The sequence below is a fragment of the Ursus arctos genome, unplaced genomic scaffold (genome assembly GCF_023065955.2).
Source record: "Ursus arctos isolate Adak ecotype North America unplaced genomic scaffold, UrsArc2.0 scaffold_26, whole genome shotgun sequence".
NCBI classification, from domain to species: Eukaryota; Metazoa; Chordata; class Mammalia; order Carnivora; family Ursidae; genus Ursus; species Ursus arctos.
In genome coordinates, this window is record NW_026622941.1 from 453,739 (window position 1) to 481,222 (window position 27,484).

General features: G+C 46.5%; 1 protein-coding gene across 1 annotated transcript in view; it reads left to right on the forward strand.

Moving 5' to 3' along the window:
- The window catches only part of MICAL3 (microtubule associated monooxygenase, calponin and LIM domain containing 3), a 174,646-nt gene that overhangs the window by 106,136 nt on the left and 41,026 nt on the right, over positions 1-27,484 (forward strand). Inside the window, 3 exon segments of the mRNA XM_057318789.1 lie at positions 1,408-1,496; positions 2,274-2,361; positions 21,070-21,265. Coding sequence (XP_057174772.1) covers positions 1,408-1,496; positions 2,274-2,361; positions 21,070-21,265 — 373 coding nt within the window.

Here is a 27,484-nt window from a genome sequence, read left to right on the forward strand (position 1 = left end):
TCCCTCCTGTTTAATATTTTGGAAGAGTTTGAGAAGGATTGCTGCTAATTCTTCTTTAAATGTTAGGTGGAATTCACCAATGAAGCCATCTGGTCCTGGACTTTTCTGTTTGGGAAGGGTTTTGATTACTGAGTCACTGTCCTTACTTAGTATTGGTCTATTCAGATTTTCTCTGTCTTCAGGATTCAGTCTTGGTATGTTATATGTTTTTAGGACTGTGTTAAATTCTTCTAGGTTATCCAGCTTGCTAGTGTATAATTATACCCAGTAGCTTCTCATGATCCTTTGTATTTCTGTGGTATCAGTTGTAACGTCTCCTCTTTCTGATTTTACTTATTTGAGTCTTCTGTTTTTCCGAATTAGTATAGGACAGGCTTGTCAATTTTGTTTATCTTTTCAAAAAGCCAACCCTTCATTGTCATTGACTTTTTTTATTGGTTTTCTGGTTAGGTTCTCTTATTTTAACTTTGAGAACAGAAAAGTTCATTTGTCAAAAGAGTACCCTCTGCAAATGAAAAGGATAAATGGGATTACTCCTGTTTCAACAGTTTCTATAATAGGGTCTGTCCTTTAATTTTCAGAAGCCTTGGCTCTTTAAAGTGGCAGTAAGGAGAGAGCCAGGAAAAAATGACCCTTTGTGACTGACTCCCACTACCCGTGTCATGGGAAAAGCCAAGATCATTGTTTTTCAAACTTTGGACCACACCTGCAAAAGAATATACATGTTTCATTAGGACTCAATAAACATATATAGACACAACTAAAAGCTGTAAGGACTAATACTTAACTCTGATTATGCCACTGTGCACTTTAATGAATTTTATTCTGCTTCATTCTATTCATAGTCCATTGCAGGATTGTTTGATTTGGTTCTGTATTGTTTTTTAATGCTGATCCTGACCCACTAACGGGTCATAAGGCTTGCTTGTGGATGGTTGTGGGAGAGGGGAGCAGCAGAGGGGGTGCTGTCAGAGCCAGTGCTCAATGCTGCCCCACTCCCTGCAGCCTTCTCGCCTCCACCCTGTGCTTATGTTCATTCTTGGTTTCCCCAGAAATGCTACTCCCAGCTTCCCATGTGACCACATCTTTGTTCTGCGCACACTGCCACTTTGTTCACTGGCCCTGCCATGCAAGCTTCACGGCTTTGCTCTGGGCACTGATTGGGTGATGGCTCAATGGCCTTCACATATCTAAAAGAAACCCCCTCCCCCTTCGGGCTAAGGGGAGAGGAGGGCTGAAATCAAAGTTTATAGGGAGGGCTTGGCCTTCCTGTACAAGAAGCCTGGGCAGTGGTAACAGTGCCCAGTGGCTAGAGGAGATAGACAGGAGTGTGTGAAGACCAAGGAGTCAAGTTCAGAATTAAGGGTCTCACTCACTTCCTTTTCCCCTGCCTCTTGCTGCCTGCAGGTAAATTCTACTGCAAACCACACTACTGTTACCGACTCTCCGGCTCCGCACAGAGGAAGAGACCGGCAGTGGCTCCTCTCTCTGGAAAGGTAATGGTGATCCATCTGTAAGTGGGGGAGAAGCAGCAGGTACATTTTAGCATGGTGACAGGTGAGGGTGTGGTTGGCCGGGTCCTCTAAATGGCCACTGAATTGCCTTTCTTGTGTATGGGAGGGGCCTGAGAGACGGTCATAGTTCAATTGGGGAGGAAACCAACTTTTCAAGTATAATCTTGATATTGCATTTCACTAAGCTAATGTTCCATTCACCCCGAGTTGGATTTGAGAGACTACGTTAGACCCTTCTGTTTATATTAAAGAAGACTTTAGTCATTGTAAATAAGCATATTTCTGAGAGAAGGACACCCTGCAAAGGAACTTGGCTGTAAATAATCTGCTCTGCTTGTCAATTCCTTTAACTTTCTTTATTCTGTGAATTTCTTATCTAAGTACCCTTTTTACTTTTTTTTTTTTTTTTTAAATGAAGGTAACTCCTCCACTTGTCTTTGTCAAGGTGAACCGGGTGTTCCTTCACTACAGGACATTACCTTGTCAGCACGCAGGCTTACTAACGTGTCCTGGAGAGGCTTTTGTTTGACTGCAGGGGGACTTGTGGGGAAAGGAACGGTATTCCAAGGTGGACCTAAATTTTTGACTCCTGGTGATTTCCCCATGAACTATGTCCTGGATTTTTAAAGGAATACTGACTGCGTGAGGAATGCAGTCTGGGTTGACTGGTGAGAGCAGCGAACTAGCCAGACAGGGGCCCTTGCCTTCTGAGATTTGAGTGCTTCGGTCAGTCACTCTTCTTCTTGCGGACTTTCCTAGGAAGCCAGAGAAGCCCTGCAGGATGGCCCCCCTGTGGACACAAACGGACGGGCCAGCGCCGTCGCCAGCCCTGCTGAGAGAACTCCAGGTAGCCTCACTTCCTTGTTTGGCTGGGTGGTCCGTCACTCTCTCGGCCTCTGTGACAAGGCCAAGGGGATGAGCCAGCACCTCCAAAGCAACATTTCTTCGATTGGGCATCAAGTGGCCCAAAACCCTTTGGACTCCTTTTTCATGTGCCAGCTGCTTGCATTTGGAGTCCCCTTTCTCTATGGCCTGTCGGAGGTGCTGGTACAAATCAGAGGGGAGTTTCACTGGCAGACCGTGAGCCAGTAGGGGCGCCATCTGGTAAGCGGTATCACCTGAGCTTCAGTAACGTCTATTCAAAATCTCAGAGTCTTGTTGCTGGAGCCTGGAGCCTGCGCACACCCAGAAGACACACTGGGGTGGTTGGTGCAGGCGCCGTCCAGGTAAACAGGAATTCAGAACAGGCTGCTTTCCAGAGTCACAGGGCGTTCTTGTTTTGGACTCCTCAGACAGCATGGAATTGTAATAAGGCCCCATGAGCTGGATTTATGTTCACCTAAACTTGACATTCTTGCATCTGACTCCCTATTTAGGTATCTCTGTAAGCCGACACTGCTCTTCTGTTTGACGTGTAACCGCTATAGGTCATGCCCTGTCCTAATCACTTTGGGGCATTTGAACTTCTAATGAGGACCAAACCCTAATTTCTTCCATTTCCACAAATCATTTCCTTGTGTCAGGAAGTGAATGACACTATCCCTACCTCTGAAAACACATTTATTCTGGTTTTTAGCTCATGGGCTCATGGACGTTAAGTTTGTTGTGAAGAATTGTAGTTTTTTTCCTTAAAATGCCTCTGCTCCGCGTCAAGCCAGCCTGTGAGATGTGTGTCCCCAGTTCCACAAACTGCTCGTGGTCCCAGTACCCCCAGTGCAGCCGCAGACTGTATACAACCCAACCCAGGGTCATTGTGTAGGTGAGAGAGGAGGTCAACAGGGCCATGTTTCTGCTCCTCACACTTTTTCTGTCTTTCACAGCAGATAGATCTCAAGCAGCCATTTACAAACTCATCAAAATTATCATATAACAACTAAAGATTATCAGCTAATGCTAGAAACTGTGGAGAAGGAGTTGGTAGTGAAATTTCCGTAGTGGGAAAAGAGAAGAATTATCCACTCCACTTTCAAATGAGAGGTTTTCAAAGTTGCTTCTTTCCCTGTGCTTAAGAATTAGAGAAAGGGAGAATGTGCCCAGAGAGGGCAGTGATTTGGAGGCTAAGATCCAGCAAACCCCAGCTGAGCTAGGTGAATTCGGCTTCTGCTTCTGTGTGCGCCCTTATTAAAATCCAGGGAAGCTTTTTAAGTGCTCTGCGAATTGGACCAACGTTTTATAGCAATGTTTAAGCCACGAATGACTTTGAAACCTATAGCTTCGAAACTCTTTATACTCTTCTTTCCCGTGAAATGCTGGCAGCCTTTCGTAGTTGACACTTTCAGAGCACCAGGGGAAAGTGCTGGTAGCAAAAAGTCAGCAAAGGGATCTAGACAGAGACTTCGGATCTGGGGTCTAGAGTGCGCATTTGACCAGGTGAGAGCACCCCCTCATCAGTCTGGGCCTTGTTCCAGCAGAGATGGATTTCCCAAGGAACTTGGCTACTCAGTAAAAAAACTCAGAGAAATGAAGCTTTCTCTTTGGGTATCAAGGACAGAATATTCTTTTTTAAAATTTAAACACATGAAGTTCAGGTCATTTGTGAGCAAGCCGAGTTTGTTCACTTCCCCATGTGGTTCAGTTTGCCATTCTTACTGTCGAGTTTGAAGGCCTAATGGATTTAAAGTTTCCTTAGAGAAGGAGAAGAATATTCTACAGAGCAAGGAGAGAAGAGTTTAACAATGTAGTTAAAGACTCAGCCAAGAAAGAATCAAATCCCTGAGGATGTCTCAGCTCCTGTGGGTCATGATTCTGAAGGTGACTTGCCTATTCGAGCACAAGGGGTTCAAGGTGTGCATCCCAAAAGAATCCCTGCTTGAGTTCCTAATAGGAATGAGGCAGACAGTGCCCACCCCCCATACTTTAAGGCGGCTTAGGGCTAATGGGGTTCAGTTAACATCTGCCTCTGGGGACTTGAGCTTTTGAAAATGACAGCCCTGAGTCTGAACATGCCCCAAAGCTCCAGCACTTCCCCATGAGGTGTCTTAATTCTTGCTAGCCTCTATAGAAAATGAACAGAATTATGGGTGGTATTTTATAGTTGGCATGAAGTATATTTCTTTTTTTTTCCTTTTGGTAGGGATGTCTTCTTTAAATCCCAAACTAAAGCTTTGAATCGTTAACTGGAATTTCCTTTTGAAAAGCTTCAGAAAAGCTCAGGTATTTCAGGGTTCCAGAATATGTGTCCTTGATAGCAGTCATTAACCCAGATCCATGGAACATGTCCTCTCCTGCACTCTAGACAAGAAGAAGCTGTAAATGAGTGAACTTGATTTCACTGCGTATAAATAAGCCATCCTCCTATACCCATATCTCCCAGAAGGCAGAGCTGGAAAAGCTATGGCCGTAGCTGCACTTAACCCTACTGTGTGTTTGCTCTGTGCCACCTCTGTATTTGTGGCAGTGCCCTCTTTCCCCTTGTGCCAAAATTACTGCTGTTGCCAAAACACCAAACAACTCATAAGTTGAAAGAACCTACTCCAGGCCTGCTTTGCAGTGTTGTCTCTCTCTGCTAACCTAATCTGTAACTGCTGCTAATTTAGTGTTTGGAGGACGATGTTGTTTACAGTACTGTTGTTTATAATGTGCTTTTAATACAGAAACCCTCTTTTCTGTTCCCAAAATCTGTAAATGCCTTGTTTCCAAGCTTCTTATACTTACTGCTACAGATTAGTGGACCTGGCACAGATTATCTACCCTGGCCTCCTAGTACCTGCCCTGACTTTAAGAAAAGTTGGGACAACAACAGGTAGAGAAAGAAAAACCCCAGATGAGATACTTTCTCCTTGGACAGAAGACCGTCAGTTGCAGGTTTTTAGATCCTTTCTTTGCTTAGAAGAATCCTCTTTACATTTCATATAGAGAATAATCAAAAATGAAGCATAAAAGTTATGGGAAATCATAAGAGAAGAGAAGAAAGAGCTTTTCTTGTAGTCCAGGCAACAGAGATGGGATGGAAAAGACAGTCTTAACTTTAAAAGCCACCTAGCAGTTAACAAGAGGCAGGCGCCTGCTCCCTGTCCCTAGACAACCTTGCATGGTCACCATTAAGTTCTATAGTTCAGGTGCTAAATGGGCCAGAATAGCCACGCAATACAAGGAATTCCTTGCAGTCCTGGGGTTCCTGCCTGTCAGGACGAAGTTAGAAAATCTCACTGCTTCCCAACCCCTCTTCCCTTTCAGGCATTTCTGGAAAACCTCTTAGTAGAGCAAAGAGAATTGTGCATCCAGCTTAACTCCCCCAAGAGTCGTAGTTCGGAAAAAAAAAAAAAGTCATAGTTCGATGGTAAATATTTATACATATACACATGTATATTTATATAGGTGTAATTTCATATATACAAGTAGATATTTATATATCGTGTCCTAAATAATTATAACCATAATAACGAAGCTGTTTCTGAAGCTTCTTGTTCCTTGGTTCTGGAAACCATGGGAGCTTTTGCAGTGGGGAACCATGCCGCTGGCCTGGCTTCGAGTTCTGGTCACAGTTTGGAGGGAACAGAGCAGGCCAGCACACGTGTGGAGGTGGAGACTTTGGGGGTGGGGGGGGGCGGGTATTTCAGAAGATGAGCAGTACACAGCCCCCGACCTCAGAAAGCTGATTGAGGAGCAGACTAGGAAAACAGGGGTTCTGTTGCTTGCAGACTGCCACAGAGAGGCAGGACCCTCCACCCTTCCCTCTGGTTTGCTTCCAGGCATGTGTATCAGTCACACTGGGTTAGTTACTCCAGCTTTCTTCTGTCTCCTGGTGTTTGGTGTGTCTCTGTAGGGCCATTCTTAGTCCCTCCTAAATGGGCCTCAGCATGGCCTTGAAGGCCTGACCAGTGGATTAAGGGGTTCCCATTTTCCTGGGCCATTCAGTTTGGGATGGAGGTAAGAGTAGAGGTGAGGGTGGTGGCAGCCAGCCAGTTTCCCACGGCGGTGGTACAAAGACGCCATAGCAGGGGAGGACGCGCTGTGCCAAGGAACGCATCACCTGTCCGCTTCTGGCCTTCCCTAAAGCCTTTACTTTTGCCCTTGTTTTTAACCTGTGCTGTGAGTTTTTGGTGTGTTTCTTTGTGAGTTTTTTAATTTAATTGTGTAACTTTGTTTTTGCCGTTACTGTGAAACTAAGGTGTTGTGCTTTTAATTTTTTTTAACAAATGTTACCATTCTTATTTAAGAGAATAAATTCCAAACAATCTTCAGGTTTCTGAGTTTTTCTTTTCCTTCCCTATTTCCTGTTTGGTGGGTGGGAACAGGGTTAGCTTAGGCAGGTCTCAAGAGTGGGCCTGAAGCCATTGTGCCTCAGGACTGTGGCTTCTGGGGTGGGGTCAGGAGAGAGTGTGGATGTATTAAAATGGGGAAATGGGTTGTTATACCCAAAATACAGATTGTCCTTAACAGAAGGGCCTCTGTTCATGGGGGTTGGTGTGGTAGAAGACATTTTGTTCTGTAGCAGCTGCAGATAGAAAAGAGCGGAAAGGCATCACCTGTGCCCCACATCCAGTCAGCCAGCGAGAGGGACTTGAGGGCTAGAGCAGATGGTGGGATAGAAATTCACACGGAGCCCATATCTGCCATGGGGACATGGACCCAGATGCCTGCCATTCCTGTTCCTGACTCTGGCAGGCTGCTCTGGGGAAATGAGAGCAGTTATGTTTCTCTCCTCTGCTTTGCGGCTTTTGCCTAAGGCACAGTGACCTTGCTCCTGGTGACACTGAAGGTTCTTGTTCTGTTCTCTCCAGCTGATGTCTCTTTCATGCTGTCTTTGCTGTGACCTGGATGCTGAGCTAGGATATCCAGTTCTGCTTGGCCACTCACCCTCAAGCCAGGACAGATGAGCCTGTTGCCTTCTCACACACGCTGCTGTGACCTTAGCAGTGGTGGCCTCTTATGCCATGTAGGCACGCTGACCACAGTGGCACCGTCAAGCTTTGGTGCTAAATTGGGCCAAAAGAGAGCACCTGGTGGGGGAGCACTCAGCACCAACTCTGCTCCCAGTGGCTCTAGGAAATCAGGTGTCTGTTGTTAAAAAGGCTCTACTCAGAAGCAGCCCACTTAGGACTCAGAGTTCTCAGGCTTACCCACAGAATAGAGAAGCAGAGTGCTGGGTTCTCTTGGCATCCTAGATTACCAGACTCCCCTGTCAAGGAGGGTCTGCATCCTTACATAGCTTTCTGCTCTGTCAGAACACTGTACCATTTTAATCCTTAGAGCATTGCTGGTCCAGAATTTATCCCAGCAGAGAGTTTGAGTACTCATTCCCACCACCTCCCCAAGTCTCTAGTCTGTTGCTCCCCCTTCCTTGAAATAAATCCGTCAATATCCTGGTGCCTGCAAAAGGCTGGGAGAAAAAGAATTGGGATTTGGGGAATGCTGTGGGGGATGCAGTAAGCGATAGTGAATAAATTGACTAAGAATCGATAAGGATAGATATACGTATATAATTTTCAAATTTTAGATCTTTGCTTCTGTTGTCTTTCCCATCCCCCAGTAATAAAGGGGAGGAGAGCCAGGATTGCTTAGAACAGTACTGAAGCATCTAACAGGAAGGTGGTGACAGCTGACGTGATTCTGTGCCACCCATTGTGAAGACCCTGGACAATTCCCTTTGTCCTTTGGGACAAAACCCTTTGGGATTCTTTCTGAAACTTCTTGAAATCCATTCTCTCTCTCTCTCTCTCTCTTGTCCATAAATTCCCTGGAGATGTCCCTAATTCAGATACTCCCTAGGAGAGTCCTGTGGTGTAGACGTGGAAGCAGTACCAGCAATGAAAATGGGCCATTCTCTATTTTCATACTGAAAAATAGGGCAAGGTAACGCCGTGTAGGATCAAGGTCCTACAAGTGACCCCCATGAAGTACAAATAGAAGAAAAATGCCCACGTAGGGCTGTCTTAAACATAACAGCCAGGCAGAGATTTCAGAAAGAATCCTCACAAAGCTTCAAAACCTTATCAAGACTCCAAAACCAGTCCTTACCTTGGAACTCAGATCCAGCCAAACACCCAGCAAGTGCCAACAAGTAGATTAGTCATAATGAAATGAGGGGGAGGGACGTCAAATTGGCGCTCCCTGTCTAGGTTAAGCCATAGGGTTGCTGTGTTCCTCTCTCCTTCTCTCTCTCTCTCTCTCGTCACTGCCCACAATTCTCAGCTGTGTGTGTTGGCTGCTGATGCCTCTTTCTTCACAATTGCTCCTTGTCTCTTCAACACATACGTTCTGGAGGGGGTACGCTTTTGCACAGAAACACCTTCCATACGCCTGAGAAGACAGGCAGGGCTCCAGCATGTGACTCTCCTTCAATTACTTCCAGGTTTCACCAGGCACATGAGCACCATTTCCTTTTTTACTTCCTGTGGGTCAACTCCCAGATAGCTTTGCATAGTTTAAACATTTTGAATATTTCTGAGGCAGTTTTATGGGTCTTCAAGAAGGACAATGGGCAAAAGATTGAGTCACTGCCAACACCCAAACCCTAACTCAAGCTAACTAAGCTCGACCTTGCCTTTGGTGTTGTTCTTTTCCTCCCAACTTGTATGCACAAGTATAGTCAGAGGGCTCCAAAAATGTGAAGAAGACTCCTAGCCCTCAGAGGCTCCTCATTAGCATGAAAGGGGGAGTTTAGGGAACACATTTCAACAGAAAGGGAGTCCAGGGCCCCAGCTCTGCCTGGCTACGGAACAGAGTCTCTGGGGGCCATGCTAGGAGAATTACTAGAAAAATTCTTAAAATTGAGTCAATTTCTATTGGCCTCTTATGTTTCCTTCACCTCTGTTCTTGCTTTCTTACCCAGCTTGTTGTGATTGTGCATTAATCACACGAAAATATTCCAAGTGTGCCAATTAAGTGATTGAATTCCTTATTCAGTACTTTTGTAAAATACCAGGATTATTGCCATTTTATCACTGTTATTTTGTAGCGTAGTCTTATTTCGTTAAGTCCTTGCCTGGGATTGTACGTCTTTTGTAATTATTTCATAGTAAGTCACCCTGTCACCAGAAGAACTTTACACCCGGGGCCTCCTGCTTCTTTTAAGGTTCAAAAGCTGCCTTCCCTGTACCCTGTGTCCTAGTGTTCCTGGGCCTCTATCAGAGCCACCTCCCTGAAAAAGCTGAACCCAGTTAAAAGGGTAAGGACCCCAAGTTCAGTTACTAAAGACTGCCACTACCACCAGGCAAGGACCTACAGGCGCCAGAAGAACTCAGGACCTGTGAATTTTGGTTTCCTTGACAAACAGGACAAAACCGGAGCTGTTTCACTGGCAAGACCTAAATAAATGTTTTCCTTCCATTCTCATGTTCCTTCAAGGTTAATAAAACCAGGAATACTATGAAAGTAAATTCCAAGGATGGTAATCCTCTTGACATTTAGTAGCTGCTCAGAGGTGAAACCTGACACTAAAAAGTGTAGACTCTATTTGGAACCTTAGAGAGAAGAGTTTATCTCCAAAAGCTAAGCCACAGTGGGTTTCTTGGACTGAGTTCAACCCCTTAACCAAAGAATAGCTGATACTGATTATAATAGGGCTATAACAGCTTATTTATTCTTATTTCCCTATTTTCTGGAACTAAGTCAAGATCTAGAACGATCAGGTTAGAGAGAGCACCTGTAAAATCCCTCCCACCATTTTACACAAGAGACATATTTGAGCTAGTAGGTTCTTCTTTTAAAAGTAAATATTCTTGGTGCACCTGGGTGACTCAGTTAAGCATCCGACTCTTGGTTGCGGCTTAGGTCAGGTCATGATCACATGGTCGTAAGTTCAAGCCCTATGTTAGGCTCCACGCTTAGCATGGAGTGTGCTTGAGATGCTCTGTCCCTCTCCCCTGCCGCCCACCCTGCTCATGCTCGCTCTCTCTCTCACTCTCTCTAGCTCTCTGTCATATAAATAAATAAATCTTAAAAAAAAAAAAGTATATATTCTCTCCTAAAGTTTAGTCTAATGTAAATTACCCTAAACCAGCTGTTTGCCTGTCTTTTAGCTGCTTCACCTTTCTTGGGGAATTAGCATTGGTAGGAAAGCCTAGTAATATTAGGACACAGGGAAGGTGGCTACAGGGCTGTCTAAATCTCAGTGCAGGGCTTTGTAACCTCAGAGAAGTAGGTGGCACTCGGTGTCTGGGGTATGGTAACGGACTTGATGGCTACAGGAGTTATAGCCAAGGTCTTAAAGGCTTTGCTGTCTTGCCGAGAGCTGGCAACCATTCTCCATGCTGCCGGAAATACTGTGCCAATGGCTTGTCTATATTTATAATCAAGGGAGCCCCCTCCTCTGCTGAAGTCTTTTCCTCAAATAAAAATAGAGATTAAAACTCAAAGTATGCTAACTCCTGTCGTTTCCCCCATGTGATTAAGACTGGATAATTTACATCGTAGTCTTTATTGTACTAACTCATAGAAAATAATGTAGGAAGACACACAGCAGTGATAATAACTAGTTACTAACATAGCATTCCTATGTCCTAGGCCTTGTCTAGGAGCTTTACGTGTAGCCCTCATGTAATCTGCACAGTAGCTTGTGAGGGAAGTGTCGTATTACAGATGAGGAGATAGGCACACAGAAGTCAAGCAAACTTGATCAAGGCCACATAACTAATCAATGCAGAGTCAGGATAGAATCATACAGGAGATATGAGAGCATTGTTCACACACCGTACCATACAGCTGCCCTTCATCTGCTCTGTAATCTCCACCTGTCAGTACTTGGTAAGAGGAAAGAACACTATGTTTAGCTCCACAAATAAGACTTTTTTGAACATGGTGAATGCCCTGAATAAATCAATGAATATGCATTTGATTATTTCTGAGAAACATATACCGCCCAGTTTCCTGGGCAGTGATCCCAGGGCTATGAATATGCCTTTGGAAAGATACTAGGTTAGGGGCACCTGGTGGCTCAGTCAGTTGAGTGTCCGACTCTTGATTTCTGCTCAGGTTGTGATCTCAGGGTCGTGGGATCGGGCCCCACATGGGGCTCTGTGCTCAGCGTGGAGTCTGCTTGTCCTTCTCCCTCTGCACTCCCCCACCCTGCCTGCGCGCGCACGCTCTCTCTCTCTCTTTCAAATAAATAGATACAGTCTTTAAAAAAAAAGATACTAGATTAAGGAGAAAAAGATTTCATCACTGATGTGTGAGAGGGGAAAGTCATCAAAAGAAATTGAGGAAGAGATAATAATCACTCAATCGACTGTAAGTAATATGAAATGGACTCCCTCTTCGTTTTCCCTATGTCAGCTCTCATTGCTCATTATAATAAAATCAAGCCTAAAGCTGCGTTATTAAGAATAAGCCCAAAGCTAGAATGTTTCCCTCCAAATGTAACATACCCTGCCAGCAACCTAGAGGAGAATGGGATTCTGTTCGGGGGGGATGTTTATTTTTGTTCTCTGGGCCCCAGTGTTTAACTTATAAATCTTTCAGCTTATCCTCTGTCTCTGCTACCTCATTTTATTGTACTTTTTAAAAAGGCCCCATGGTGGTTGAGCTGACCGACATGTTCATTCTCTTACTGCTTTTATAACTGTCATTCACAGTCCTTGTAGGAAATTACCTGCCCTGGCCCTGGGTAGAGTTTGGGTATGAGGGAAGAGAGACATGATTTTATGCCTCTTTTTGTACTGACAGTTCAAGCAGAGTCACCTGTGACATCAGAGAGAAACATGGAAGTTCTTACTGTTGTTATTGGTCTGGTCTAGTAAGCAAGCTGCTGCCTCCAACTAGACCACTGGGAAGCGCAGTCTTCGCTCTCGGACGTCAGATTCTTTGAGATAGTCTCTTTTCAGAGCCTTAATGCATGGTCTTCTAAGACATTGGCAACTTCATAGGAATTTCTCTTTCTCAGGTGCTAAGGGAAGAGTTGCTGTCTTACGCACTTACCCCTTCCACAGGGTGGTATCTCTCATTTGTTCTTAGGGCCTTGCACAGCATCCAGCTACTTGGGAGACAGAGGCCTTAAAGTTTTTGCATTAAGATGAGGAAACTGAGACCGTAATACATTCAACTAACTTCTTAAAATTATAGTGAAGTGATATTCTAGTTTAGAACTCTTGTGCTGGTCATTTATTCAAAACATGTTACTGACATACCAGTAGGCACCGGAAACACAAAGATGACTGGGATAATTCCCCTCCCTAGCAGAGCCTCTGGTGTTGGGGTACCTTCGGACCAGTGAAGAGGAGATAGATGCATGAAAAAGTCCTTCAGGAGGACAGAAGTAGAGCCTGTAGGCAGAATTGAGAAACAATAGGCAGAAGTAGGAGAGAAGAGATGGTCTTGGCTTACCTTGTTGAACCATCCTTCTCTTTACCTGCCTTTTAGGATTTTGGAGGCCAGCCCCACAACTGGATTGACTTCATAGATTATATATACTTAACTATACAGAATCCCCTGGGTTATGAGGCACATATGTAAACTAATAAGTTAAAATAGTTTGCTCAAGGCCCATTGCACAATAGGTAGCCCCTTTTGAGACTTCACCCTCAGGTACGTGAAGGTGGGCAGCCAGACAAGGAAGGGAGAGTATCGTTGGAGCACAGCTCTCCTGAGACCTAAAAGACAACCAGACCCCTGTGCTTTAGACATGCCCACAACTTCCCAATACCCATGAGGTAGCTAGTTAGGAGGGTGACCCAGCTGACTATTAAGGAGCAAGTTGAGTTTTATCTGTGAGATAATACAACACATGAAAAATATATTGTCAAGAGAGCTACACTATGCACTGATAAGAATTTTTGTAGTGAAGAGTAGGGTATATACTTTAAAACAAACCCTTTTGCCTTGGCCAGATATGACATGTACCAGGATTTCCATCTGCCAAAAAGGCACCTTTGGGACATACCGTAATAATAACAGGAAGAATAATTTAACATTAGCAAACGAAATTAAGGGTGAAAGTTTCATGGGACCACACAGATCAAGAGCAAAGGTTATGGATGGTGGAGGAGGGCTGCTCGGTACCCTGCTGAAGGGAGGGCACATGCCCTCGGCATTCCTGAGACTGTCCGAGTCTGCATGAGTCCCTATTCCCATGTGGGTGGTTTTTTCTGGTGCTGTTCTGATTTGTTCCCTGTTGGGTTTTCCCCTTCTTGGCTTCTGTCGTATAATAGTTAGCACAGAATTTCCCAACTTTTGTTCATTAAATATCTCCAAAGCAACAGAGCTTCCCCTTGAATCCACATAACCTCCTTTTCTCTGTGCCCCACATAAAAATACATTTACCCCAAATGAAGAATAAATTGTGCATGAGTAAGGGGCAATTAACAATTCCATCCCGCATGGTTTAGTGGAAAGGGCCCAAGCTTCGGAGTAATACAGCCCTGGGTTTAGTCGTGGATCTGCCTCCTTTGAACCTTTGGGCATGTTACTTAACATCATGGAGACTCAGGCCCCTCGGTGTCGTAGTGGTAATAAGGGTGATTGGTCAGAATGCTGTGACAGGCACTGGCCTGTGTGTGCAGCATAGCCGTCCTAGTGCCTGACACAGGCAGCTGTCTTTATTCCTTCATCACCTGCTTCACAAGCAGATTCTGTGAACTCCTGTTCCCTACCAGTAGGAAGCCATAGAAGAGTCTGTCGGAGGGTAGGTGTGTAGGGCAAAAGTCCCCTTGCCCTAGGAGTGGCTTAGACATCTTTGGTCTCCAAAGCAAGAGGATCCCTTTCCTTGGACAGCTGCAGGGCTTGCAAAGTGGTTGGTGCCCCCTTAAAATGAGAAATCTCTGTAGAAGGTATTAAAACAATGTGAGCCCAGTCAAGCAGAGTCTGCTAAGGCCAATGAACTGAGGGGCTAAAGAGCGAGAGAGCCCAGATTGGTGGTTCCAGGCACCAGCTAATAAGCAAAGAAAGGCCTTTTATCAGCCCTAGTGAATCTTTCCTCCCTAGATTGGGTTCTCGGCTGGGAGTGACCTCCTGACCCTCTCACAGATACCAGAGAACATTCTCCAGCTTGACTAGAGCAGTGAGGAGGTCCCTGAGCAGGTGACCAATTCCATTATTTTCGGTTTCTTAGCCAAGATGACACTGAATCATGGCATGGTGCGTGCTCTGCCTGCTTTTCAGGCCACTAAGCAAAAACACATATAGGAACCGTAGCTTAAAGCAAGACGGAAGGGGTGGATTAATATCCACAGTGACTCCTAATTATGACGAGCCCGGCTCCAGTTGCCAGGGTTTAACTGCAGCCGAATACATTCTAAAAGGGCGCAGGGCGCAAGACCCAGGCTTTGTCCCACACAGGGAAACGTGTGGGCTGGACAGTGGTTCTGTGTTAGCCTAGCCACCACTTCAGATGGTTTCATCCATCTTTCCCAGTATACAAGGAAGCGTGGAAGAATACAGTTTCTGTATCATTTCCAACAAGAGCAGGGAGAAAACATAAGGCACACATTCCCCCTCACAGCCTTGTAAGGATTGGGGTTCTGCGTGAGGAGGGGTACGCTAATTTCCCAGGCTGATTTTGTGAATGTTTCTGAGACCAATGAACAAGGCAACATAAAAGTCACTTTGACCAATTTTGCAGTGGGTCCAGGAATTTCTATTTATACTTCCAGCCTGGTAATTCTTTCTTCAGGAGGCTTCATCTTCCTTAATACCTCCTTGAGACCTTGTAGCTCAGACGAAGTTCACGGTTTAGCGTTTCTTTTGTGCGAGATCATGGTCAGGCAAGGCTTTGGGCGGATGTGTGGGAGGCCATCCGAAATGACTTTAGTTCATCTTCCTTAAAAAAGAAATCGCAACAAAAATATCCAGTAACTGGGTAAGGGAAACAGAAGTAACAAAGAGCAACCTCAAGGGAGAATCTCTGTACTCCAGAATGGCAAAGACTGCTTTTCTCCTCAAATGGTACCAGTCGTTTCAAATCACAGGGCCATCTCTTATTAGAACATGGCCACCGTGACACCTTTTGATACCCTGGGTCAGTGGTCTCTCCCAGCAGATAGGTGACACCCATAGTCCGTCAGAGTGTAGGCTCCCCTAGGCAGACATCTTGCCTGTATTGTCCACTGGTGCACCCGAGCACCTAGACAGTGCGGGGCTGGAGGTAGCTGTTCAGTAAATAATGTGTGGTTGGATGAATGAATCCGAGCATCCATTCAACTTACAGACCTGGGAAATACGATGAGAATCAATCCTCAATCTCAGTTTACTGTGCCTTTTCCTAAAGACCTTTTTAGACTTTCAGATTTCATTCAAGCTTTCCCAAGCTTATAAAGAAGGAAAGGAAAAAGGAATGGGAAAACAGGCCAGACATGAATATGGTGGAAGGTGAGAAGCCCCTCAGATGTTCCAGTCTCTTAGCTGACATCCTTCACAGTTGCCTGAAGTCCTACAGTGTGCTGGGCAGCTGGCTACCACTGCAGGAGGGAAAGGGGAAAGAGGAGCTGCCTGTAGAGGACTGGGGGGCCCGCTGCTTCAGTGTCGTCTGCGTCCCTCACATCCCTTCAGGAATTGGACAGACACAAATGAAGGCTTTTGGCAGAGCTCTTGCACATCAGCTGAGAGCAGGTTGTCCTGTTAGGAAAAATATTTCTTTCAGGATGATGTATGGAGCTCATGCAGGCAGTGACTGTTCCAAAACAGGGCCCTTAGGTCAGGCCCAGAGCCTTTTTCCTATTTAGGATATGACCCAGATCCTGGGAGCCGTTTCCTTTTGGTATGTGTGAAGCTGTAATTGGCCTCCCGTGACCTGCGATCCGCCTGCCCTGACTTAGTGAAGACGTGGCCTTGGAAATAATTCCAAATTTCTCATCCACATTGAGCTGGAAAGTCCCTGTGTCGTCGTTGCACTGAGCATGTGAAGTGGGGAGGCCAGGTGGGCCCTGGCCAGCCAGCCTGACCCCACTGCCTGTCCTCTCACTTGCCAAACTCGCATCTGTCAGCTCTTATACATCTGCGCTCCTAAGCCTTTGCTCCCATGTGCCCTTCTGTTTGTTGAGAGGGGGAGGATCCAGGGGACAAGGGGGAGGTCCTGTGTCTGTCACTGTGTCACAGCCACTGCTTGGGCCTCCTCCACTCTTCCTTCCTTTGATATCGTAGTTTATCATCACCACCTGTTTAATCTTGCTTATCACAGAGAACCAAGCATGCTGATTTTGTTGATTTCTTTTTTTTTTTTTCCCATGGTGTTTTGAGGTTATGGGCTAAGCATGTTAAGCATATTTTGGCAGTTGGTGAGTTTTGGTTACTTGCTGAGTATCCTCTGAAGTGCCACCTTCCATTTGGGAAAATGGAACCTCCGTGGGGACTTGGCCCTAAAGAGAATGTCTTGCAATGCCCTTGTTGCTCAAAGCTCTGGGGGAGTCTAGCTCCATGTGGACGTGGACCCAAGGGCATAGGAAGACTGAGACAGTAAGGCAACTCTATTCCTTCCACCTCAAAATCTCCAGTGGGACCCTTCTAACCATTTTCATGAAAAAGCACCCTTTCTCTGTGGGACTGATGTGTGGGTGATCTGAGTAGTTCAGAGAGCCTCTCGTTTCTTTTTCGTTGTTTGTGGCCAAGCCCAGAATTAAGTCAACATTTCTCCTCCCCAAAGCCCCAAACTCTGGGTTGGGCTGCCAAGTTCTGTTGCATGATGACCTAGTGGTCCACAGAGTTTATAGAAACCCCAGAGAAATAACTCTGGAAGGACAACAGAATGTCATTCCAAATGCCAGATTCTGTGCTCTAAGATGCTTTCACGTAGTTCTGGGTCCCTCATCTTGAAAATTATAGTGGGGAGGAGATCATCGTGAGGAGTCCCAAACTGGAAAGCAGAACAGGACTCTACGGAAACACTCCTTTCTTTTCTTCTCTTTACGTCATAAATCCAGGAGCAGCATGGTAGTCCTCTGAATTAATGCCGTCCTCCTTGGATTCAGGTCGGCTCTACTGCTTATTAGCTGTGTGACCTTGGGCAGGTTGCTTAATGTCTCTAAATTTCAGTTACCTCATTTGCAAACTATTACCTATCTCATGGAATTTTCTTTAAAGCTGGCCAGGCTAACTCCATATTCCTCCAGAACGTCTTCCTTGATTCCCTGGGCGAGCTGCTCTTGTATGCACCCCCATAGTACCACCGTGCGCGTGAGCCGTAACACGTGATACATCACACTGACATGATTCCTGTGCGAGACTGTCTCTTCTGTGACTAGCCTACAGCTCTTTAAGAGTAGAGAGTGTTTTAATTTGCTTTGTTTCCCAAGGTTCTAGTAGAATTTCTGGTAAACAGTATGGTTTTTACCCACTAAAAACAGACATCACTTCTTGAGTGTTTATCTCCGTGTTTGTTCACTCTACCTTGAAATTGCTTGTATCTGAATTGATGAGTGTTAGTTGTTTGTTTCCCTGAAGTGATCATTCTTATTCTATTCTTCTTTCCCTATCTGAAAGATATACTGGTTTTTATTCTTCATCTATGGAGTTCCCCCAAACTTTATTCTTGGGTAGTGACTTTACATTTATTTCACTTTCTTATTTGCTTTCTGTTTAAGGGCATTTGTCAAAAATACATGGTGGGAAAGAAAGAATCAAATGATGTTATCGTCAGGGGATCCTTAGCCTTCTCATGTTTATCATGTTGGGCTTTGATGCGGGGAAGGAGCAAGAGACGACAGGAAGACTGATGTTTGAAAGTGATGAACTGGTGCAGTTAGAGCCGGGGGGCGGGGGGCGCAGATTTGGAGGATGCTGTGGCGGCATCCACCTGCTGTGCTCCCTGCCTCTTTTTTGCTATTTCCTGGAGTCCACATATTTCCTAATCTTCCAGATGCCCTGATCCTGCGTCATAGCTTACACTTTGGGGGCTCTGAGCTCAGTGTTGAAGAATGGACCGGGGATGTGTAAAATGCCCCAACTGGGGTTGCAAAAATTAGGTGGGCATTGCATAGGGCCCTAGGGAGCCCAGGGATTCATGCTGTGACCCCATCATTAGACGTTTTGTAGGTGAACATGCCGTGGGTCTTGCTTTTTAATAAAGATTGTCAAGTAAATTTGAAAGATGCTGTTTGGTGGAAGATTCGGATAAATCTGACAGATACACCAAGACTTTATCCTGTGACTGCCTGAACTCATAAAAAGTTCTTTCTAGTGACAATACACAGAGGTCTAGAACATTGTACACAACAAAAGTGCCAGGCTTCCAGAAGATTTTCTGCACACCTGTCATGTCACAAAAATTACTAACTCTATATTCCTACCCCTTTCCTTTAGTCCTTCATTACAGAGATTCTGGCTTTCCCCTGATAGACCACCTGTCACCCAACACTGGGTTGGTATGATGTTGCCTGCCAAAACCCAGTGTCATCTCTTAGGGCTTAGAATGTCACCAAAGGCTCTGTTCCCACCCCCATCTCTTCCTCTTCTCTAACACTTTAAGAATACTGCCACTAGAAGGTCTAATAATACCAAGCTGGGGCACCTGGTGGCACAGTCGTTAAGCGTCTGTCTTCGGCTCAGGGCGTGATCCCAGCATTCTGGGATCGAGCCCCACATCAGGCTTCTCCGCTGGGAGCCTGCTTCTTCTTCTCCCACTCCCCCTGCTTGTGTTCCCTCTCTCGCTGGCTGTCTCTCTCTGTCAAATAAATAAATAAAATCTTAAAATAATAATAATAATAATAATAATAATAATAATAATAATAATACCAAGCTGCCATTACAGGTCACTGTACCTTAACTGTTGCTGTTCCCTCTGCTCAGAACTCCCTTCCCATCTTTGCCAAGTAACTCTTGTTTGCAATCCAGAGCAAATGGATACAACATACCTGCACGAAAATACACACAAACTGGTGCCGATAATGTTACTGGACATCAGTTCTATCACTTAACTCGTATTTGCTGGATACTGCCCAAGTGCTGGGTTTAAGTAGAAGAAGAGGGCGGTAGGTTCAGGGCGCGCGGAGGGGTGGCACACACGTACTTGTGTATGTATGTATATTATTTCATCCCCTATTCATAATAATCCTAGGAGTTGGAGGTTGTCCTCATTTATAGATCAGGAAATGAGCTCTTGGTAGTTATATAATTTTCCTAAGATCCTTCAGCTGGTCACTGGTGGAGCCAGGTGTCTAACCTGAATTCGTCTGACTCTAAATCTAAACCTACATCATATTACAGTAAAGACATGCAGTAAAGAATAAATACAATGGGCCTCTTCTGACCAAATTTGGGATAAAAAGGTACATCAAAAAGAATAATGATGCGTATTAAGGAGGGCACGCGTTGTGATGAGACCTGGGTATTATACACAACTAATGAATCATTGACACTACATCAAAAACTAATGACGGACTATATGCTGGCTAACTGAACATAATAAAAAAAAAGAATAATGATGAAGGAGATGAGTAGACAGGGAAATTTCTAGATTAAAGAAGATTAAGAAAACATGGCAAATACAACACTTAAGTTTTTCAAAATCCTTGAGTCATGGTGGTAATCAAAAAAGAGAGAGAAATGGGAAAAGTCCTTTACAAAGAATGACAGTGGAGAAGGAACGATAAAATTTTTAAAATCCCCATTCATCAATGGGTACTAAAACCCCTGGATGAAAGGATAGTGGGGTAGGATAGTCCCATGGTTTCTACTTATCACCCCATGGATTACTTATTAATTACAAAGGGGGAAAGATCTCTTTACAGCAGAAAGATGGTTGGGCACCTTTTTAACCAAGCAGTCAAGCCAGTGTCACCAAGAATGAGGCAACCCAGGCACCTGGGTGGCTCAGTCGGTTAAGCATTTACCTTCGGCTCAAGTCGTGATCTCAGGGTCCTGGGATCGAGCCCCATACTGGGCTCCCTGCTCAGCGGGGAGCCTGCTTCTCCCTCGCCCTCTGCCCCTCCCCCTGCTTGTTATCTCTCTCTCTCTCTCAAAAATAAATAAGTAAAAATGAAAAAAAACGTTTAAAAAAGAATGAGGCAACCCGACTGTGTTCCTCCTGTGTGCAGTGGAAGACGTGCAGCGTCACCCGTGTGGTGTTCTTACTAAATAGGAAGTGTTGGCCATGAATCTAACCGTGAGGAGACAGACAAGTCCACAATGTGAGGAGCTCTGCGAGCAACTAGCCTGGACGCCTCCGTGGATCTGCCCGAAGCAGTGCATGAACCATGACTGGGTCCTGGGTCACCAGGTGGTGGGCAGCTGGCCGGACTCCCCTTGTCAGTGGAAGCCGAGGGGGTCTTGGTCAGTGAGAAGTGCCTCCTTAAGGGTCCAACCCAAGTCCCCTTCACGGCTCCTCCCCAGTCACCGCCACCTCTTCCCTCCGCTGTGCGTGGGTTCAGGATGACAGAGGAGAGGAAGCCTGTGCTCCCCTATCGGGGCAGGTGTGCTGTCTTCCTGTTTCTCCTGCTCAGGGAAGGGTTGTCACTCTCACCCCACAGTCCTCTCCTGGCCTCTGTGACCTCATCGACTTACCGTCTGCCCCTGGTCTGGCTCCCTGGCCTTCACAGAAGGTCTGTTTCTCCTTTCACTGAAATGAGCGGTGGATGCTTTAGATGCTTAGATATCCTTCTGTCGGCGCCTCCTCCCTCCCTGCATACCTCCCCCACCCCCCACCGCCTGTGGTCATTTGTCATAGAGTTTGGCCACTTTCCTTGTCTTGCAGGATCAAGTGTGAATGGTCTGGAAGAGCCTAGCATTGCCAAGAGACTCAGGGGCACTCCTGAACGGATCGAGCTGGAGAACTACCGCCTGTCTGTGAAACAGGCCGAGGAGCTGGAGGAGGTGCCCGAGGAGACGCAGGCCGAGCACAACCTGAGCAGTGTGCTGGACAAAGGCGCAGAGGAGGACGTTGCCAGCAGGTCAGCCTGTGTCCGGGGGCTGCAGCCCCATTTCCTTGTGTGCTGCTTCATACCCGTGGTTTGTCCTAGCAGCCCCTTCCCCAGATGAGTATACCATCCTGCTAGGGGGAGGCAGCACTGTACCCTGGGCACGGGATCTGGCTGCCACCTCCCGGCTGTGTGATACTAGGCAAGTCATGTAACCTCTCTGTGCCTCCATTTCCTCATCTGTGAAAGAAAGGGAATACTAGGACTTTCCTCACGGAATTGGTGTGAGAGTACAATAGTAAGAAGCATTTAAAATCGTACGTGGCGTGCATGTCAACGGTGTTGCCTTTCTTACGCCTTGTATGGCGCCGGACCATTTCCAAAGGACTTCTGTATCCACCACCTCCCTTGGTCATCCTCTCAGGAGTCCTGTGAAGTAGACCAGAGCATATATCCACTCACTCTATAGTTACGGAAACTGCTGGTGACTAATACTAGGATCAAGGATTGACTAAGACTTAGACTCAGGTTTCCTGGCTCCAAGTCCAGGAGTCTTGCTGTTTTCCCTACTGCCCGCTGATCTTCCCCTTTCCACGCCCTTCCCTGTCTCTCCAAGTCGTTAGCCAGTAAGAATCACACACCATGGGACATAATTCAGAGATTTCAATAAGTATTTCTTGGACACCTACCGTGGCCTGAACAAAAACGATAGCCCCGGGTCCTGCCCTCAGGCTGTTGTTGACAGGTTTACTGGAGGGAAAAGGCCTGTGCAGAGGGACAACAGGAGGCTGGAAGCAGTGTGCTATGGGAGGCGGGGGTCAGTGGTAGGAGCTTCAGGGTTGGAATTAGGGGCTCCTGTTATGACACCAGTTCACCCTGCGGTCTTGGGGAGGCCACCTCACCTCTCCAAGCTTCTTCCTTCCTCCGCTAGGTCAAGAGAGGAGCAGAAAACCTGCGTCCCAAGGGGTATACACACAGCCAGTGGTTTTGTCTGTGACCATGCCGGTGTTTTAATTATTTCTCACTGAGCGATGCGTGAGGGGCCCGTGAGCCCTCCAGCCCCCACGGGACTCCCTGAGTCCACTGTCTTTGCCCCAGGGCCTCGTGTCCATCATTGCCCAGGTCTGCCAGGGTCGGTGCAGGATTCAGAGTTCTCCATGGGAGATGATCAAGGCCACCAAAACAGAACAAGATGCAGGATGGAGTACAGTCCCTGTTGGTCAGACCGTCCTGCAGGGCTTCTGGGGTGGGAGCACTCACTGTGTCTCCCAGACGGGTGGAGGCTTTGCATTGATACTGAGGCACACGCTGGATGCTTCTTTGTAGCCCAGATTTGCATTTCTAAAAAGTTCCCAGGTGATGCTGTTGTCTAGAGACCACACTTTTCGAACCACTGCTCTGAATTTCCCGAATTTCTCTGATAAGGGCCGCCTGGGACACTTGGTAAAAAGGTATATCCTGGACCCTCCCCCGGAGTAGCTGAGTCCATGGGCTTGGGGTGGAGACCAGGAGTACCTGTTTTTAACAAACGCCTTGCGTGAGTCTTATGGGTGTTCTGGTGTAGTTTACCCAGAGACTACTGGCCCAGACGTAATTAGCTCCATGATCCTTCCTTAGAGCGGGGGAGGGAGGAGCATCTTCCAAAGGAGACCCTGGAAATAGTACTTTTATTTTCTCTGGGAGAGAACTGGTGCCTGAAGACAACAGAGAACTAGCTGTTTTTTAATTTTATTTTAAGATTTTATTTATTTGAGAGAGAGAGAGGGAGAGTGCACAGGGAGAGTAAGAGGGAGAAATAGATCCCGTACTGAGCAGAGAGCCCAATGTGGGGCTCGATCCCAGAACCCTGAGATCATGACCTGAGCCAAAGGCAGACACCTAACAACTGAGCCACCCAGGTGCCCCCAAAACTAGCTTTATGGTTTTAGTTTTGTTTTCCCCTGATTGCCTAGCAACTTTGTCCCAGGCAATGCAGATGGCTTGGGCAGCCACCATCTGCTGAGGGCCTCCAATGTTTGCACATCCCTGACCCTGAAGAACAAGTCAGTGAGGGCTAGAGCAAACAGGTGCCCTTTCCAGATGGGGCAGCCAGGTCACAGAGAACTCCCCGAAAGTCCATGACAGGCTAGCCCAAAGGGGCTTGGCCCTCCACCGGAATAACACAATAAGGAGAAGCCCTTCCTTCAAGGCTGACCATAAACAAGTGGGAATTCCAGACTGGTCCCCTCTCTCTCTCACCCCTCCAGCAGAGGCAGTAATGTGAGCCATTGCTGAGCGTGGTGCTGCTGTCAGCCCGGATCAAATTTCCATTGTGCAATGACTGCTGGACGACATGCATCTTCTCCAGCAGTCTGCTGAGCAGTATAGTGTTTACACAGTTGTCAGAGTGGATGAGATCTAGAAGTGGGCTCTCTGATTATAGAGTGGATTCATTTAAAAATGAAAGCCATGATTCCCTGTTTTCCCTTGAAAACCACCCGAGAACTTGATGTGACATTTCACACAGCAGTCTGCCTCATTCACAGTAGGGCCTGCCCAAATTTCCAGTCTCCACTTTCTGAAGTTGGACCCAGGCAGCCAGGAGATGGTCATGGTTTTATTCCTGGGTTTGCCGCCCTGACAGCTGCTGTGGCAGAAGAACTCTGGGGTTCTTGGTGAACCATCCAAGAAGGCACAGTATGACAATGGTGTGGACATTGGTGGGAATCCTGACCTCTCACACCAATGATCCAACCTCCTTAAGCTTCGATGGCCTCATTTATAACAGTGAGGATATTAATAGGTCCTAGAATCCTGGAGTTATCGTATCCTAGAGTTAATGTGTAATTAAGTGACCTAACTCATGTGAAGTGCCTTGTGCCGTGTGGCACGTCATACAGCTCAGTGAGTGTTCACCATCACTGTTGTTATTATCCTTGGCCCTTTCCCTCCTGGCATGGCAGAACCTCTGCTTGGCCCATTAAAGTGTGGAGCAACTCTTGTTTTTTTAGAATCCAGTCCGTGTGCCTGCCAGTTTGGCTTCCTCCTACCAGGCCCCATAATAGCCTCAATGAGAGGAAACTCAGGGAAAGTGCTTTGAGATCAGTGATTGGATATATATTGTAGCATGGAGGATTTTTGCAAGATGTTCTTCAAATGGAAAGGGTCTAATCCTACTGATGAAATTCAGAGGTCTCATCTCCATGACACCTGTGAATTTAGGCAGCGGCTTGCCCTGGCTTTGCCCGGCTGTGCTCCCTTGCTCATCCTTGCCAGTTCTGGCTGTGCGAGGCCCCGTGGTAAGCCCTGCAGCGAGCCGAGCACACCTGGTTCCCTCTCTCATAGAGCATGCAGACCGGGGGGGCCTAGCCACATCAAACAGTCACACACAGCAATAGATTGTTTCAAATGCAGAAACAGATACCTGTCATGATGGAATGCTGACCTTGAGGACTACATCTCTCCTAGGAGGCTATAAATTGAGAGGTCACCCTCTCTTCCCAAAAGGACAGAAAGGTTGGTTGTCTGTGTTGTATTTTGTTCTGGTGTAGCAATTCTCTTTGCTTAAAAAGTTTCTAGGCTGACATCCAAGTGGTGGGGGGTGGTCTGCCTCACTGTACATTCCTCCTCTGCCCCCTTTCTTCTAGCCTCTTCAAAGGCCAGACCCAGAAATTCAGGCACTGGGAACAGCCAGAAAATGTAAAATGAGCCTTGAGGTACTGAATTTACACTGTGAATCTTGCATGATGTAAGGAGCCTGGTGAGACTCAGAGGATGGCTCCGGGGTCCCAGGGAGATGGTGGCCTTGGAAGGAGCAGTTGGCAACACCTGTCCATCTCTCTATCCTTCACAAAAGGAGGGAGGCTGGTTTGCCTGTCTCAGATTTCCAGAAGCAATGCAGCCAGGCCTCTCAGAAATGGACTGAGAGCTGGTAGTTTATGAAGAGAGGCAAGGGCTGACCTTTCTACCCGATTTTTTAAGCTCTATGCCTCCCTTGCTATTTTCCCATGGTCCTTGAGCTGTCATAAAACTAGCCAGTGTGGCACTGAGCTACAAGGGAGGCCCCATTGCACTCATCATGGAGTATTCATTGCCCACATTATGCCAGTGCCGCCACCCTCATGACCAGGCACAGTGCGAGGAATTGGCTGCAGGAGTCCCTTCTCCCGGGAAGCTGCAGTGAGGCCTCGTTGTGCCTGCTGACTTCTGGGGTAACCTTGTGTGCCTGGCTGTGAAGGAGGGGCAAGCTGGCCTGCCTTCTGTCCTCCTGAGTTTCAACAAATGTACAGAAGATTTAAGATGAGTGTAGGAGGCATTTTTGTCCTTATTTCATGTTTGAAAGATGTTAGGTGATACATGCTGGGTTACACGTTGTTGTTAAGTGTAAGAAAGTAAACAAATGAAAACAAAAAGCAAGGCAAAAATAATAACTAAGTAAGTCATGAAAAACAGTCAAAATCCAGATACCAAGCTTTCCGTGGCCCAAATTCTTATGTTTACGCACCTTCAACTGCCTCCTCTCGACCGTCCGTCCCACTACAGTTATGTTCTACCTTCTTTTATAGCCGTGTTTGCATCTTATCTCCCCTTGAGAGTGAGGACCTTTTCCATGTCCCCTTTGTATCCTCTGCAATGTCTAGGAGTGCATTACAAGTAGGAGATGCGCGGTAACTTTCCATGGGTGGATGAATGAACGAGTGAATGAAGTAGTAGTCACCAAGGGCGCTGCCTACAGTAAGGAGCTGACTCTATTTTTGTACCTACTGGGTGAACTTTAACAGGTGATCAAAAATGTTCATTGAATGAATGAAGGAACATGTAAACAAGGAAACAAATAAGTGACTAGCCAGAATCCCAGAGTGTAACACAAACATGAAAATCAGGAAAATCCCTAATCTTCACAACATGTCTACAAGGCAGATATTAACATTGCTCCTTTCTGATGAGGGTGCGAAGCTCAGAAAGTAATCAGCTTGAGGTCCGACAGCTGGTGAGGAGCTGAGCCAGGGTGGCCCTGGGAGAATCAGCCACCTGCGAAGTCACAGGCATACAGCCTCTAGGACTGCCCTCATTTCTAACCCGGCTAACGTGGGGGAGTCCCCAAAACCACCCTCAAGTTCGTTAACTTGTTGGAACGATCCCCAGAACTCACTAAAAGGTTTTTACTCATGGCTGTGATTTAATTACAGGGCAGGATACTGACTGAAATCAGCCAGGTGAAGGAGTATACAGGGCAGAGTCCGAAAAAGTACAGACACGGGGCTTCCGTCGTCCTCTCTCTACAGAGTCAGGGCAGTGTTACTTTCTTGGCATTAATGCGTGACAAAGCCTGTATTGTATTACTCACCCAAGCCTTGATGGTCAGAGATTTATTGGGGCTCCAATACCTAGGCATTGATTGACTGATTGATTATCTACGTGGTGTGATTGATCTCCATCTCCAGGCCAACTAATACTGCATGACTCAAGGCTCCACCCTTAATTATTGGCCTTTCGGATATGGTCAGCCCTCACCCTAAATCACATTATTAGACTATCCACCACGAACCAAGGATTCCAGGGAAATAAAGACATTCCCATCAGGCAGGCCCTCCCAGGGGCTTAGAGTTGACCTCCCAGTCACGGAGACCAAGGCCAGCCCTCTCTTTGAGCAAAGTGAACTTCTTTACTGCACAGGTACTAAGAGCGCTAGGAGTGGGGTGTCATTGACCTTATCACATGTATTCACTGATTCCCTCTTCACATGCACAACCCCACTCTGGGTGGGAGGGAGCAGCCCCCCATCACAGGAAGACAGGACTGCACGTCACCCCCATGCAGGATGCATCTCGGGTTTCAGGCTCTCTCGTGCCAGGAGTTGGACCATGCTTGATTGTAAAAGCCAGATTTCCTCCAGCCTACTCAACTACACATTTCTCACTGAGGGCAGCACCTCTCCTGGAGAAGACGTTCGGGGAATTATCAGACCATGAAATAGGTCTGAGAAGCTTCATTTGTGCAGTGATGTTTGGGTTTTTCTCTTGCTTTGCAGCCCCATTGCAGGGCGTTGATTTTACCCTTGTACCACCTATTGACAGAGTACAAATGCTCTGGGGTGGTGGCCTCGAGGGTGGAGACCTATGACTTTGGCTTGCATAAGTCACGGCTAGTGTCTCTGGCATTTCGTGTTGCTTCCCTTTTCAAGCTGAGACCAGGCTCTGTGTCGTAAAGGGAGAATGGTGGTGGAAAACGTGGCTGGTTGTCAAGGGTGATGACCCCGGGGATGAGATATTT